This window comes from Eucalyptus grandis, chromosome 3 (genome assembly GCF_016545825.1).
Source record: "Eucalyptus grandis isolate ANBG69807.140 chromosome 3, ASM1654582v1, whole genome shotgun sequence".
Classification (NCBI taxonomy): domain Eukaryota; kingdom Viridiplantae; phylum Streptophyta; class Magnoliopsida; order Myrtales; family Myrtaceae; genus Eucalyptus; species Eucalyptus grandis.
The window spans coordinates 32,578,792-32,595,736 of NC_052614.1; the positions used below are offsets into that span (position 1 = coordinate 32,578,792).

General features: G+C 36.8%; 1 protein-coding gene across 1 annotated transcript; it reads right to left on the bottom strand.

Moving 5' to 3' along the window:
* Positions 1-12,465: 12,465 nt before the first annotated feature.
* LOC120291111 (leucine-rich repeat-containing protein 7-like) lies at positions 12,466-16,943 on the bottom strand. Its single transcript, XM_039308070.1, has 2 exons — positions 15,725-16,943; positions 12,466-13,735 (listed from the first exon to the last, which is right to left on the bottom strand). The coding sequence occupies exons 1-2, from the start codon at positions 16,106-16,108 to the stop codon at positions 12,746-12,748; spliced, it is 1,374 nt and encodes a 457-aa protein (XP_039164004.1). The 5' UTR covers positions 16,109-16,943; the 3' UTR covers positions 12,466-12,745.
* Positions 16,944-16,945: the final 2 nt, after the last annotated feature.

Genomic DNA, 16,945 nt, shown 5'->3' on the forward strand with positions numbered 1-16,945 from the left:
AGACTGTCTAAGATGATAGCTGAGCTGACTGATCATCGATGGGAGAGAGGTGACTTAATTGATCATGTCCTTGAAGTCAACGGGAAAATTCAACAGGTCGTATGGAATGGTCGTCCTATGTCACAGTCAGAGATGGTGCGATTTTTCGTAAACACTCTTCCACCTTAATGGCAAGATGTGTTGAATCGCATATGGAATGTCAACGGAGCTGCTTCCTATAAGAAAATTGTGATGGATTTTGTAAATGAATATTATTGTATTGTTTCAAGGGAAAAGATCAAGAAATTGAACAAAAGAGGATCTTTCCCGGTTCGTGTCTTGACTTGGTGTTAGTTGTATTGGTGATATATGTTAAGTGTGATTTGTGGACATATTATGTAATGATTACTACCTAATTGTGTTAATTGAAAGCATTATTGTTTTTATTGGATGTTCTATTATATATTGATTTCTGTTATTGCTGGTTCTTTGTGGGTAATTAGCTGTGGGTAGTTTTAGAAGTTTTTGTAGCTTCATAGAATTGATTTTGCATAAGACAATTATATTGATGATAGTTTTAAGTTAGGATTTTGGAGGATGATTGGAAACATAGTGACCTTTTGATTTTGAAACCTTACTTGAAATTATTCATTAATATGATGGGTCTATGCAAATAGGGATGCATAAAAGATAGGCATTAATTATTCGTGCATATAAGTCTGATGTGTTCAGATCGATGGTTTCAGCAACTAAGAACATAATTGCTGATATAAACGGCAGCAATTGTGAAATATTGAATATGAAGATTCAATATGTGCTGAAAAAGCAAGAAGCACTAGAAGCTTTTGACCATGTTATGGAAGATCTTATAAATGATGTGCGCCACTTTGAGCTAGCTGAGGACCGACTAACAGCATTTGAGCAGAAAATAGATATTTGCAATGCTGGTTCTAGCTCAGAAAGGGCTTTGTGCTCTAAGCGCAAGCGTATTGATTCGTTCAGTATGTGGGAATGCAAAGGATCAAGTCCTTATTGCAAGAAATCAAGAGTTAACCAACACAAGAGAGGAAAATGTCCTCAAGTAAAGAAAATGTCAAGGGTGAGGTGTTACAAATGTGACAAGATAGGTCACTATACTCGCAATTGTTGTGACCCAAAAAAAAAAAAAAAGATAAACACCTCTTGCACATTTGAGAACTTTGCTTATGTGTCGAGTTCTGCATTATTGGCTGAATCCAATCCTTTGTGGACTGTAGATTCAGGAACGACAGACCATGTAAGGAATGATAGAGGATCCTTCGTGAAATTCCGACGATACCAACTGGAACTATGTGGATCTATGTGGGAAATAATTTCAGAGTTGAAGTTAAAGGGATTGGCACCTGCCAATTGAATATGCGTGGTGGACGCACCTTGTTCCTACATGATGTCCTATATGCTCCAGAGATTCGTCGAAATTTAAGTGTCTGTTTTGATGTTGGTTAAGCTTGGTTTTAGTATGAACTTCCATAATAGATGTGTAGATTTGTATTTGGATACAAACTACTATGATTTTGGTCACTTTCGGATGGTTTTATTGTACTAAATGTTGACTGTGGTGATGTCAATATGTTATTCCCTTGTTTCACGTCTTCTACTTTATATGATAATGATGTGAATATGGTGGCATGCTAGACTTGGTCATATGGGCCAACAACATATGAAAAGACTAGCCAAAGAGGGCTTGTTGGGCAATATTGAAAAAGTCGATTTGCTCATATGTAAGCATTACCTAGAAGGGAAAACAACAATGAAACCATTTGGAAAAGATAAAGAGCTGAATTTCCTCTGCATTTAATCCATTATGATGTCTGTGGTTCAATGAATGTGAGAAGAAGGCATGGGGCTGTTTATTTCATCACTTTTATCGATGATTATACTCAATTCGGATATGTCTATTTGATTTCTCATAAATCTGAAGCATTATGTTGTTTCAAAATGTTTATGAACTTGGTTGAAAATCAATTAGACAAGAAAATAAAAGTATTTAGATCCGATCGAGGTCGAAAATATTTATCTGATGAGTTCAGAAAATTATGTGATGAAAAAGGAATAGAAAGACAGTTATCTATTCTATATACTCCTCAACGAAATGGTGTTGCAGAGAGAAGAAACAGAACCCTACTAGAAATGGTTAGGTCCATGATGGCGCATGCTAACTTACATATCACTTTTTTGGAGTGATGCGTTGTTAACTGCTGCCTATATACTTAACCGAGTGCCTTCCAAATTAGTTAGTTCCACTCCATATGAGTTATGGACAGGTAGAAAACCGGACTTAGGTTTTCTTAAGTCATGGGGTTGTGCTGCCTATAATGAATCCTCTCACAAATTTAGGAAATATGGTCCCAAATGAAAGAAGAGTATTTTCATGAGATACTCCGAACACTCGAAAGGGTATGTGTTCGTAGGTGAGCAGGAAAGTGGGAGAATAACTGAATTTGAATCACGGGATATCACATTCTTAGTGGATGAATTTCTTAAGAAGGGCGAAATAGGGGAATATTACTCCCTATTTGAAACCTTGGATCAAGATAATGATATTAGTGGAGTTCGTCCAAGTGGGAGTAATATGAGAAGTGATGAATTGAATTCAACTCATTCTCAATTACAACCACATGATGAGATGATATCGTCATTGTCTAATCCGAGTGGGAGCATAATTGGGAATGATGTGCTAAGTGTACTATCTCCCATACGGCAAACAAGTCGCCACTTTTATAATTGCTCCACAAGATGAGGATGAGCCAAGAAATATTAATGAGGCTCTGAATTGCCCTAGTAAGGAAAAATGGATTTATGCAATGAAAGAGGAGATGGAGTCAATGAAATCAAACCAAGTCTGGGAACTAGTTGATCTTCCAAAAAAAGGACGCAGAGCTATTGGGAACAAGTGGGTTTTTCAAAATAAAGCAAAAGGCTGATGGCTCGATAGAAAGGCATAAGGCTCGCCTTGTGGCGAAGAGGTATAATCAACAGGAAGGAATTGATTATTAAGATACATTTTCTCCTGTAGTAAGATTTACCTAGATTCGCATTATAATGGCAATAATGGTTAGTATGGATCTTGAGTTACATCATATGGATGTAAAGACTGCTTTCCTCAATGGAGAATTAGAGGAAGAAATATATATGGAACAACCTGCTGGTTTCATAGTGAAAGGCCAAGAAGAAAATGTATGTCGACTTTGGGGGTCGATATATGGCCTTAAGCAGTCGTCAAGACAATGGTATATACGTTTTCATAATGCCATAATGGCATATGACTTTACAATGATAGACAAAGGATCATTGTGTATATATATCAAAAGATCCAATGATCAATTTGTGATCATATCATTATATGTTGATGATATACTGATTGCCGAAAGCAATATGGAGTTTATTAATACTATGAATAATTGGTTATCTTCCAACTTTGATATAAAAGACATGGGTGATGTTGCATACATTCTTGGAGTTAAGATTTCAAGATTGCGAACCCATAGACACTCCTATTGCAAAATGTGAAGGATTGAGCCATAGACTGTGTCCAAGGACTCCACAAGAGAAGGAACAAATGAAACATGTTCCTTATGCTAGTGCTGTTGGAGCTTGATGTACGCTATGATGTGTACAAGACCTAACATATGTTATACAGTTGGAATGGTGAGTAGATACCAATCTAATCCAGGTCAAGCATGTTGGAAAGCCGTTAAAATGAATACTAAGGTATCTAAAGGGAACTGCTGATTATATGCTGAGTTATTAAGGAAAGGATCTGCAACTCAAAGGCTATTTTGATACTGATTGGGAAAGAGATTTAGATGAAAGAAAATCTATCTCTGGGTTTGTTTTCTTATCGAATAATGGCACCATATGTTGGAGCAGTAAGAAACAAAAGTGTATAGCCTTGTTCACGATGTAAGTTGAGTTCGTGGCATTATCAGCAGCAGTATAAGAAGGTGTTTGGCTTAAGAGATTTTTTGAATCATTTAGGTGTTATTGAAAGTGCTGCAGATTCATTGTTGGTTAACTATGATAGCCAAGCAGCAAAAGTGTACACCAAAGATCCAAAATATCATGGCAAGACCAAACATATAGATACCAAGTATAATTTCGTCAAAGATATGGTTGCACGAAAAGATGTGAACTTATAGTACATACTACGCATAGAATGGTAGCAGATCCTATGACAAAGCCAATACCTAGAGATGTGTTTTGTGGCTATATGAAATCTCTAGGATTGCGTAGAGGCTGATGTACTGAATATTTTAATTTCCCTAAGTGTTCACAATTTGATGAATTTGTGTTTTCATCATTAATGCCTATGAATCTTTGTTTGATCTTTATGCATCTTAATGCTCAGTGCATTACTTTAAGTTAAGAGAAGTATGTCGGACAGATATAAGATTAGCCCACTCACACGGGTAATCGCCTCTATTTACTGTGTGATAAATAGAGATGAGACTGTTTTTAAGCTTATTATCTAGGTGATAATCGAGAGCTCAAGCTTAAAATACGTATGTCGCCTTAACTAAGTGTTAAGATGAGGACATAATACTTACGATGTCCGAAAGTAAAACACCCAACATATTTTACTTTATCTGTCTATGATGCCAGATGTGAGTTCTATGAATTTTGTGATTGAGTAGATATGTGAACTCAAGTTAGACATTAGGTATGTCTGAACTATCATCTGTACGGTATTGAAAAGTGCAGACATACGCTCCATGGGAAAGGAGTTAATACCGTAATACGTATTTCATACTACGTATGCATGAGACGACCAATAAGAGTGGCAAAAAGTTTGATCTCAACTTTTATGACGTGTGAGACTCTTGAGGAAAAGAGTTCCTCAATTTTTTAGTCCCCTCAGGACTCTTACTTATTCTCAAGATTTCTATTAGTGTTTGCTATCTTAGGGTGTTGCCAATGGTCATGAGATGATTTGATCTAATGGGGCATTTCTAGAAAAGCAAGCTGGACTGAAATTGAGAGTTTGAAGGAAAGAGGAAGATCGATTTTGGAGAATCACATTGTAGTTTTTGTATTCACCGGTCGACCAATTATGATTGTCTTTGTGATAATTATAATTGTGAATACAATATATATCATTGTTTAAAAGAGATTAAGAGAGATATAAATGTGATCGATCGATCTAGGGTACTGCATACTAAATCTACTCGGAGTGTGATGCCCATTAATGAGCTGCTATATATTCCTAACAGATGTATAGCAACGAGCTCTCAAAGTATGCTGGTCGCACGGATTATTCACCGGTATGAATGTTGAAGAGAGGTAAAGAGAATATTGTTCGGCCCACCATGTGCGAGTGGGAGATGATGGTTTTAATTGGGGATGGGCTTAAGGCCCATCCGCCCATGCTGGGCCCAAAAGGCCCGGCCCACGGGAATAGGGCCCGTGGAGGGGGAAGGTATAAAAGGGAGGAGAGAGAGAGAGAAGAAAATGTTTTTGCAATTCAACGTACGTCTTTCTCTCCTCACGCTCTCTCTCCCAAAAAAGGAAGAACAGTAAGCATACGGCGCGCTTTCTTTCCCTTCAAGGCTTCATCGGATCGAACAGGACCGTTTCTCTTCCTCTTGTCGGCGTTGGTGCTTAATCTGTGGCTAACAAGGTACGCTCGAATCCGTGGTGTGCTTTACGATCGGTGATACGTGTTTTCCCGGACTTCGTCTTCCGCATTGATTTAGGGGTTCGATTTAGTGTCGAATCCGGTATTTCGGGGATCAGTCATTCCCAACACTGTTTAATGTGAGTTACTGCATGAAAGCTTTTCTTCAGCTTGATTTGAATTGCGCTTACCAGATTGTTTTGGTTCCAAGGGTACCATTTATCCTGTAGTTTGAGCTTAAGGGCTTTAACGTTGCGCCAAGCCGTTGACAAAGGAATGGCTATATCTGTAGTCCCACTGCTCAAAAAGATAAAAGTTTAATCTGTGAAAGTAAATATTTGGTACTATTAATGTCTAAAACCGAAAAAGACATCTTGATGATGAATCAATATATAACTTCCATAATTGTCAATTAATGTTTATGCACTAATTCTACCAATTGTAATACAATCATGATTGTATCTCAAATTAATTAAATGTTGCAAACTCAAGATTAAATGCATTGGCATGATTTTCTTCTCCTTTCTAACATCTAATACGCCTTACCTATATATCCAAATCTGCATTTGGGTCTCTATGAGTTCTTTTAGAATCTGCAACATCGATGATTCTGTGTCACTTTCTATGTAGTGTTCTGTCGAACCAGGTCACTGTGTAAGCGAAACCGCATGATTTATCATTCCCTAGGAATTTTCCATGCCCTTGATTTGATTGAAGTTCTTGTATCATGAACAATTCCTGGCTAGAGTATAGTTCACTGGAATATACAAAGGGTCGCTGTGGAAAGCTTCCTGCACCTCTTTCCTTCTCAAAGTGAGTACTAGTGTCATTATCCGAGTAACGTCCAAACCCATCTCTGAACATCAAATCCTACTTGCAAAGAAAAACTGAGGATTGAGTATCAAAGTGCTGTCAAGCTTTCTTACTGCTCATTTTCCGGCCTCTAAGAATAAATTTAGGAGTTATCTCACCTGTATGGGGCTCGCAGATGGTCTCATAAATAGGTTAAAATTGTTGACGTCTACAAATTCATTCATGTATGCTTCATCCCAGGCTTTATTGCAGCCATCAGAATGTCTATCGACAGCGCAAAAGTTCCGTATGTTTCCGTATGTAGTGTCTGAGATCAACCCATGATTCCACAGGTAATCAGCCATACCCGGTTCTCCAGTTTCGTCGTCAAGGAGGGTTTCCTGGCTAGGAAACTTTTACCCAAGAAAAGAGCACTAGCTTAGTCCAGTTTAATAGCAAAATAGATATGCTTCGACATTGAGATTCGACATTAGTCATCTCACCAATATTCCCTTCAGATTGATGATTGGTCGCACGATCCCCATGTTGCGGTTTGCTATCAGTCGAGCGAGTTGAGGCACACAATGTCCTGGAATAAGCGTTTATTATTAAAAACACGTGCGTGACCTAAAATTACGTTATACATTAAAATGGCCACAGAAAACGCGAGCCTGTTTAGCTCTATCGGGCAGCATAGAAGTCTCGGTATTTGTATTTCGGAAAGATTTCGAGCCATTTATTTAAGAATCTGTGACTGTCCATGGCTGAGATGGAAAGAAAAGGAAATAACTTGAGACTTTTTGAAAGAAAGTGTAGAGTGGAAGACTCAATAATCAAACCAGGGCAAACAGGTAGAGCAAGTCATTAAGTCCCGACCGGTGCTGTTATCTCCGATTGACTCAGCGAGGCTGAGGATAGAAAATCCAGCTCCAGCAGGGGTAGGAAAATAGAAACCACAAGATGTTATCATTCAATCTTCATCTTAAATATGGATTTAGTGACGACGCATTGTTTATGAATTTGAAAAATGTAATCCAAATATAAAGACAAAAATGGATCATTTAGTCTGCCGCCATGAAAAAGCCGTTACTTTGGTCTGAAGTTATACCATATAACGAGTTAAAAGGGTAAAACTAACCGACATATATAATGAAAATGTCGAGCCTCCATACTACAATCTACACACTAATTATGTCACTATTTAAACTTGGCACATTTTTTTGACAAAAAAAGAAAAAAAAAAACTTGGCACCTTCTCAATTGAGTTTCGTCTTAGAGAGAGGCGGGCTTTAAGTTTCTTGAGTTTGATTTTCCCTGATCAATAAAACCAAACAGCAAGTCACATAAGGTAATAGCCATTCGAGACATTCAACGAACGAGTCTTAATCGAGATTTAATACGCAAAGCGTTGCAGAAACAAAATTACCAGTGTTCCATGCAAATTGTCTCTTAAAAAGCTTCCCGTCGGGCAAGAACTGGAAGGGTCCAATCTCTTGAAAGGCTCCGCACCCGATTGTCGTGGCGCTGGGTCCTCCATTGAGCCATAGAAGCAGAGGTTTAGACTCTGCATCCGATGACGCTTCAACCAGCCAATAGAACAGCTTCTTTTTTTCGTTTATGGTCACATGTCTTGAATACTGAGCAAAACTCACGTCCATAGGCTGTCCCGGTAACGCCTTAATCTTGGCATTTACTGCTTCATCTACTGAAGGTCTAGCAGTGATGGCCGACACCAGTAAGTTCAATAAGAGAAGGCAAACGATATTCGATGACGCTTGTTTCGTATTGTTTCAGTTGTCTTTTGGTGGGGCTTCTTCTTGATGTTCTTGGAATCCTTTTCCTCTTATGTAAATGTATACGTTGTGGTGTTAACCATCGACTGAAGATATAAAGTTGTTTGCATGGTTGTGGGTAAATAATAGTATTATGTTATCTATTGCTAACAATAGAGATAAGCGGTTCTAGGTTCCATATAGGTTTCATTTGAAACATAGAACCTACCCATTGGAGCATGTTCCTCAATTTTTAGAACTTGGAACCCGTCCTACATACCCTAAATCCTGACACTTTCCCTGTCACAAGTTTTAGGGTTTACCTAGGTTCCACTTATATTATTAATTAAACGGTTGCAGTAAATTAAAACATTTAATGACCTCAATTTATTGTTATAATTCATTGACCATATAGACATATGAAAAATATGAACATTAAAAAGGTAAAAGTCTCAGTCATAAAATAAAAGCTCAAATTAGTACTTCCAAATTATACATTCATCATCAAGCGACATGGAAAATTGGAGGATCGTGCAAAGACATGAACCAATAAAAACATTAAAACTTATTTTAGGTTATAGGTTCCAAGTTCTAGGTTTCTCCAATCAAAGAACCCTGAATCTACCCGTTCAAATAGGTTTCTCATTTTTTGGAACTTGTAATCTACCCCGCATACATTAGAACCTAAAACCTACAAGTTCCCATCAGTTCAATTATAAGGTTTTAGGTTCTACTATAGAACCATGCCCACCCCTAATTAGCAACAATACATCATTCTTCTAGTGTTTTAGAAGGTTTTAAGATATTTATTTTGGCAATGTTGAGCTTTTTTGAGTTGTAAGCACAAGGAATGGTTGAATTAGGATTGTTCCAATGAAGGGCAATTAGTCCTGAGACTGCGATGCAAGATATGTTACCAATGAAAAAAAAAAAAGGAAAATAAGGAAAAGAAGGAAAAGAAAAGAAAAGAAAAAGGAAAGAAAAAAAAAGAAAAGAAAATAACAATAATAAATTCAAAAAAATTCATGTTAGCGCCAGCTGGTGTCCACGTTAGCGATTTCCAACCAAAATTAGCTGGATGAACTATATTGTCAAATTACCAAAATGTTTATAACTAGATTGACAAAATTGAGAGGTTTAAAATTGAATTGACATAAGTACAATAAGTTTAGTAATTTTCTCAATTATTCTGATGTCGCTAAATCCTAATAAGAAATAGGTGGCTGATTATATAAATCTGAGTGATCCACTTAGCTATGACAAATCTATTAGCATCATGCCTGATTGAGTTTTGTGAAGCCATTGCCAAGAGATATAGTGAGATTACTATTCTTGATCTGCAGAGAAAGAAAAAAAATTGAGCATAAAAATTCCTCTTCAAACTCATATTTCTTGACCGTATTTGTGCATTAGAATAAGTAAAACATATCTCCTGTGTCCTGACTTTCATTTTTGTCAAGAAAAGACATATGTCCTTATATCATATTTTGATAAGCAATTGAGGAAAACATGCAGTTGGACGGGATAATAAAGGGGAACAGGGAAGGAGAAGTTGAGATTAATAATTAATTAATCACTATACGCTTCACTTCTTCTTCTCCTTATAGTACTGAAATATCTTAGAATATTTTTATGATATAACTAGGATGGACAGAGATACGAAAATAATGGTAGCGGGATTTAGTCGGGCAACAATGTCAATATTAATAGTACGAAAGCGATATGCTAGAAGACCGATTTGGTCCTGTTATCGCAAAACAAACAGCCAAATGAAAGCCAGCTCTCTTTATAAATTCTCTTCAATAAAGACCGAGTTTAAAATTAACAAATTTGAGAACTTCTTGTCATTGTGTAATTGATTGGACGATTACAGTGTAAAAAGGTAAAAGAACCAGACTTAATAATGAATCAAAACTAAGATCTGACGGTACGAACTTCAATCATAGTCAAGTGTGAAAGCCTCACAAAAGAAAAGAAACATAAACTTTGATCGAATAAGCTAAATCTGACAGTTTGGTTGAGTGTGTGCGCTCTTCTTCTTTCATCCATTTATAATCATAAGCTTGTAGGATTTCACTTTCCACATTTCAAGACTTGTTATCTTGACCTTCTGGACGTGTCCCTGAGGTTCTGGACATTGTTTCCTACATTTTGTAAATGGTTGGTATCAACTTATGGTAGCTGGTTTGGCATTCATGTCAGTCTCTTCTCGCGAATGTGAATCTGCTGTTGTCACATCTTCATTATTACGCCCTCACCCTAGCAACCTTTGCCGGCTGTCACTTGGATTGGTGATCGGCGGAGGGAATAGAAAAATAAAAAAGGAAAAAAAAATAGAAAGAAAACTAAAGAAAAAAGGGAAAAAATTCAAAAAATTCAAAAATATTGCAGAATGCTATTTCATCCCCGGCACTAATTGAATCTCCACATTAGCGATTTCAAGGCAAATTGGTTGGATGGACCACATTAAAAAAATCTTCAAAAGATTTAGGACTAAATCGGCTAAACTTAAAAGTTTAAGACCGAGTTAGTGGCCACATGATAGAATTTTGACTTTTTTTGACAAATTACCCCCATATATGATATTCCTCTATGTCAGATGCAGTTTTTTGGATCCATATGCATGGTCAGACCCCAATAATGTGATACCCTATTAATGTCATAAACAAAGTAAGAACGAGTCTAGTAGATGGTCCATATGGTGGATTGTTTACCCATGATAGCGTGAAACATCGAACGTAAAATATCTACGAGAGGTTTTATATCACATTGACCACATTACTGATCTTAGAGTCTAAAATAGATTTACTACACATTGATATCGAGAATGGGCGAAGCAGGAGATAGATAAAGGGAACCCCAGTTACCTTCCCTTTGCTAACTCAAAATCCATCTCCAATGTATGTGTGGTACCAGCATGGGGAAGAGGATTGGCAACAAATTACACAGGAGTCGACGTTGTTTCAGGAGAGCACTGGTGGTCAGTGGCCACAAAATACCGATACCCCACGTTGTATTTTGAAACACAGGCTAAATTCTGCAACTGTGGGTACAAGGACAAGGTATTCGACGTTTGTGCTGGAACGTGGAGCAGGGTGTTGTATATGAAACTCTAGACATTAGCATCATAAAGAGTAGCTAAAGGAATGGTGAATTGCCTAGTTTGAGGACAACCGGCCATTTCGAATCAGAAAATGCAAGCGTTCCATGTCTTCTATCAGAGGAGAGGTGAAGGCCCATAATGTATTCTATTGGCAACATAGTGAAAGGCCTCGTTTGGTATCTTGAAGATTCTCGTAGAAGGTTTTATCACAAATTGCCAAATAGGGCTTCGGCCGCATTGCCTGTCGCAATACCGATCCGACGACTTATCAGCAGTGGCTTGATTTGGGGAGCCTTGCTGGGCGTCTTACCACTGAAGAGAGAGTACAGCATAAGGAAAGTTATGTTTGGACAAGAAAAGGATTGTCCGACATTGTGTGCTCATAAAATCCTTGCTAGCGACATCGTATTCGGTATTTGATGCCTTGTATCATGACACTTGTATTGTACGCTAAACGCATTAATCCTACTTGTCTAAACCCTAAGGTAAATTTCCATATCAATAGATCTGTGGACTCCTCATGAATTGCCCGATTTGCCTTGTTTTAAGGCCGTCATTATTTATTTTTATTTTTTTGGTTGGAAAAGCCGTCATTATTTTATTCAATCAGCATTAGCCAAATATGGAAAAATTTATCAGCGGAAATGAATGTAGCACGATGTTGACGAACTTAATCGGGATGCAACTTAACATGGTATTTTTTGCAACTTAATCTTTGCTGGGACATGTTGAGAGGGGATGGCAAAATTATCATTTCAAGCCAATAGCAGACAGCCTGCCAAATTTGACCAAGGCCCAAAAATTAATGCCAATTACTAAATCAAGTTGCCTGGGCCCTAGGCGACGACCTTGCTTGGACGTAGTAGACTTGGACCACAATTTTTGTGATATTTTGACATTTTATTTATTTATTTATTTTCTTGAGACTTCTTCACTAGTTTGATGAATGGCGACGTGATGACAATGATAGGGATAAGCCAAAACATCTTACATATATATATATATATATATATATATTTTTTTTTTTCCTTATCGATATGAATATGAGTTTGCTTTCAAAGATTTGGACTTTTGCTCGAACACAAGTTGGACCGTTGAACTTGAGAGGCTATAGAAATTCCAAAGACATTGAAAAATAGAAATTTAAGTAGTTTGCACTTCCATAATGGCCAAGAATGTGGCTATTCTACATAGGATACAATGTTTTGGGATTTGCATTGCGTGGTCAAAACCCAATAATATCATAGGCCCAAAAAGTTCCAACAAAGTTCTAAGAGGCCTAACAACGTATGTATCCTTTGTTCATCAAAAGTAGAGGCCTCAGCACATGAAATCCTCCATGACCCAAAAATAAATAAATAAAAGGAACCTACTAGTATCACGGATCAAATAAAACACGAGCCAACATAATAAGGATTTGCCAATCCTATAAGCTTTTTTGAAGTGCTAGAGTGGGAGATCATCACTTCGAGCTACTTGTTTTCCTCTCGCCAAATCTGTCACAAGAGCATCAACATCCCACTCCGCCAGCTCCTTCCAGGTGGATAGATCAGGTAAACAAAGCAAGGGACTGCAGTGTTTGATGTAAAGACTTTTCAATGATTCCAGTCTGTCAAGACCTCGAATTTCAACTAGACTCGAACAATCCCATACTGTAAGGTCCTCGAGATTCTTGAAGTTAGATAAGTTGGAAAGGTCCACAACTTCAAGAAATCTGCAATTGGTAACTGTAAATACCCTCAAATCAGAGGGCAGATGTCCAACACAACGCAAGTTGTCACAGTTCTCAAGTTCAAGTTCTTTTAGACAATGAAAGCAACCCAAATATGAGCTTCTGCTGGTGAAAATTGAAAGTTCTAACCTACAATATGGGTTGGACATGTAACTTTTTGGAATCCTGGGACACACAAGGTATGTAAGGGGAAAACAAAATTCCAAATTTCTTAAATTCACTAAGTTGGAGATCTCAGGAGCTTTTTCCGAGACTGTTGAGGACAGACATAGACTTACCAAACTCTCTGGAAGCTTTGGTATATTCTCCATACGAGTTTCTGTTAATTTCAAAATCTGCAAGTATGATAGTCTCACAATATCACTTGGAATCACTTCCAGCTGCCGGCAACCTTCTCCATAAATTTCCTCAAGTTTCTCCATCATCCCAATGGCATTAGGTAACTTTTGCATGCAACTCCCGTCAATCTTCAAAACTTTCAAACTCTTTATATTGACAATGCTATTTGGCAACTCAACAATTCTTGTGAATGAGACATCCAACTTAACTAAATATTTCAGCATTCCGATCGAGTCGGAAAGTTTTGTAAGCATTTGACACCCATTTAGAATTAATTGTTCTAAGGATAAAAAAGCAGAGAGCTCAGGAGTTTCTTTCAACATTCTGCAGTCTGACAAATCAAGAACCTTCAATCTGGTAGCCACCTGTCGAATGAAAAGATATATCCAACGAGTTTAATTTATATTAGTTTTGTAGGACATAAGCAAATATATCGACTAAGCAATCATTCAACAAAAGTAACTTTATAAATACTCTCTACATGCATTCCTAACATGAGCCAAAACCACTCTTCGTTACCCTTTATTTCTTCAAATATTGTCCCCATCAATCGATAAAATAACATGGATCTTTCTTTAAATTATCCTGACATTGAATAATAAAAACACAAAATATAACCAACACTACTCTTATAAAATGAAACTTCTAGAATATTACAGGAAAACATAATTTTAGATTTTTAAGACTCATTAAATTGGAGATCTCCGAATCTTTTTCCAGAAACATGTGAGTGTAGATGTAAACTTACCAAACTCTGTGGAAGCTTCGGTACATTCTCCTCACGAGTTTTAATTGATTTCAACGACCCGAAATCTTGTAGTTCCCGAATACCATAAGAAGTCACTTCCGGCTGCCGGCAACCTACTCCATAAATTTCCTCAAGTTTTTCCATCTTCTCAATGGCATCGGTAACTTTTGCATGCAACTACCATTAATATTCAACACTTTCAAGCTCTTTAGGTTGACAATGCTATTTGGCAACTCTACAATGTTTGTGTTTGAGACATCCAATTCAACTAAATATTTCAGCATGCCGATCGAGTCGGAAAGTTTCGTAAGCATTTGACACCATTTTAGAATTAATTTTTCTAATAATAAAAATGCAGAGAGCTCGGGAGTTTCTTTCAACTTTCTACAGTTTGACAGATCAAGAACCTTCAATCTGCTGGCCCCCGTCAAATGATTAGATATATCCAACGGGTTTATTAGTTTTGCAGGACATAAGCAAATATATTGACTAAGCAAGCATTCAACGAAAGTAACTTTATAAATACTCTATACATGCATTCCTATAAGCCAAAACCACTCTTCATCACCCTTCGTTTCTTCCAATGTTGTTCCCAACAATCGATAAAAGAACATGGATCTATTTTTAAATTACCCCGACATCGAATAATAAAATGTCAGATTATAATTAACACTACTCACATAAATGATAACATATAGAATGTTATGGGAAAACATAATTTCTGAATTTTTAGACTTACGAAATTCGAAATCTCCCAACCTTTTTTTCTAAAACATGTGACGATAGATATAAACTTTGCCAAGCTCTGTGGAAACTTCGGTAAATTCTCCACACGAGTTTCTATTAATTTCAAAATCTGCAAGGATCTCAGTCCCACAATATCACAAGGAATCACTTCTAGCTGCCAGCAACCATCTCCACAAATTTCCTCAAGTTTCTCCATCATCCCAATGGCATCAGGTAACTTTTGCATGCAACTACCGTCAATCTTCAACAATTTCAAGCTCTTTAAATTGACAACGCAATTTGGCAACTCTACAATACTTGTGCATGAGACCTCCAACTCAACTAAATATTTCAATATTCCAATCGAGTTGGAAAGTTTTGTCACCATTTCACACCCCTTTAGAATTAATTTTTCTAATGATAAAAATACAGAAATCTCATGAGTTTCTTTCAACATTCTATATTACGACAGATTAATGACCTTCAATCATGTAACCACCCGTCAAATGATTATGTTATATCCAACGAGTTTAATTCATATTAGTTTTGCGGAGCATGAGCAAATATATTGACTAAGCAAGTATTCCATGAAAGTAACTTTATAAATATCGTGTACATGCATTCCAAACTTAAGCCAAAACCATTCATCGTCACCCTTCATTTCGTTCAACGTTGTCCCCAACAACTAATAAAAGAACATGGATCTATTTTTAAATTACCCCGGCATCGAATAATAGATAGACAGATTATAACCGACACTGCTCTCATAAACAATAATATCTACAAAGTTACGAGAAAACATAATTTCAGATTTTTTAAACTCACTAAATTAGAGATCTCCAAATCTTTTTCTGAAACATATGAGGGTAGACAGACTTACCAAACTCTGTGGAAGCTCCGGTATATTCTCCATGCAAGTTTCCGTTAATTTCAAAATTTCCAAGGATTGTAGTCTCACAATATCACTAGGAAACACTTCTAGCTGCTTGCAACCTACTCCATAAATTTCCACAAGTTTCTCCAACATCCCAATGCACTCAGGTAACTTTTGTATACCACTACCGTTAACCCTCAACACTTTCAAGCTCATTAGATTGGCAATGCTATTTGGCAACTCTACAATGTTTGTGCCTGAGACATCCAACTCAACTAAATATTTCAGCATTCCGATTGAGTCGGAAAGTTTCGTAAGCATTGTACACCCCTTTAGAATTAGAAATTCTAAGGATAAAAATGCAGAGAGCTCAGGAGTTTTTTTCAACATTTTGCAATCCAACAAATAAAGGACCTTCAATCTTGTAGTCGCCTGTCAAATGATTAGGTATATCCGATAAGTTTAATTTATATTAGTTTTGCAAGACATAAGCAAATATATTGACTAAGCAATCATTCAACAAAAATAACTTTACAAATACTCTCTACATGCATTCCTAACTTAAGCCAAAACCACTCTGTCACCCTTCATTTTTTCCAACGCTATCCCCATCAATCGATAAAATAACATGGATCTTTCTTTAAATTACCCCGACATTGAATAATAAAAACACAGAATATAACTAACACAACTCTTATAAAATGTAACTTCTAGTATGTTATGAGAAAACATAATTTTAGATTTTTTAGACTCGCTAAATTGGAGATCTCCGAATCTTTTTCTAAAACATGTGAATATAGACATAGACTTACCAAACTCCGTGGAAGCTTCGGTACATTCTCCTCACGAGTTTTAATTGATTTCATCAACTGGAAATAATGTAGTTCCCGAATACCATAAGAAGTCACTTCCAGCTGCCGACAACCTACTCCATAAATTTCCTCAAGTTTTTTCATCTTCTCAATGGCATCAGGTAACTTTTGCATGCAACTACCGTTAATATTCAACACTTTCAAGCTCTTTATGTTGACAATGCTATTTGGCAACTCTACAATGTTTGTGTTTGAGACATCCAATTCAACTAAATATTTCAGCATGCCGATCGAGTCGGAAAGTTTCGTAAGCATTTGACACCCTTTTAGAATTAATTTTTCTAATAATAAAAATGCAGAGAGCTTAGGAGTTTCTTTCAACTTTCTGCAGTCCGACAGATCAAGAACCTTCAAT

Excerpts from the sequence above, each read along its gene's own strand:
- LOC120291111 (XM_039308070.1), bottom strand. The coding sequence starts at position 16,108 with ATGTTGAAAAAAACTCCTGAGCTCTCTGCATTTTTATCCTTAGAATTT. Across the intron at positions 13,736-15,724 it reads CGGAGCTTCCACAGAGTTTG|GTGGCTACCAGATTGAAGGT; the intron begins GTAAGTCTGTCT and ends TTCATTCGACAG.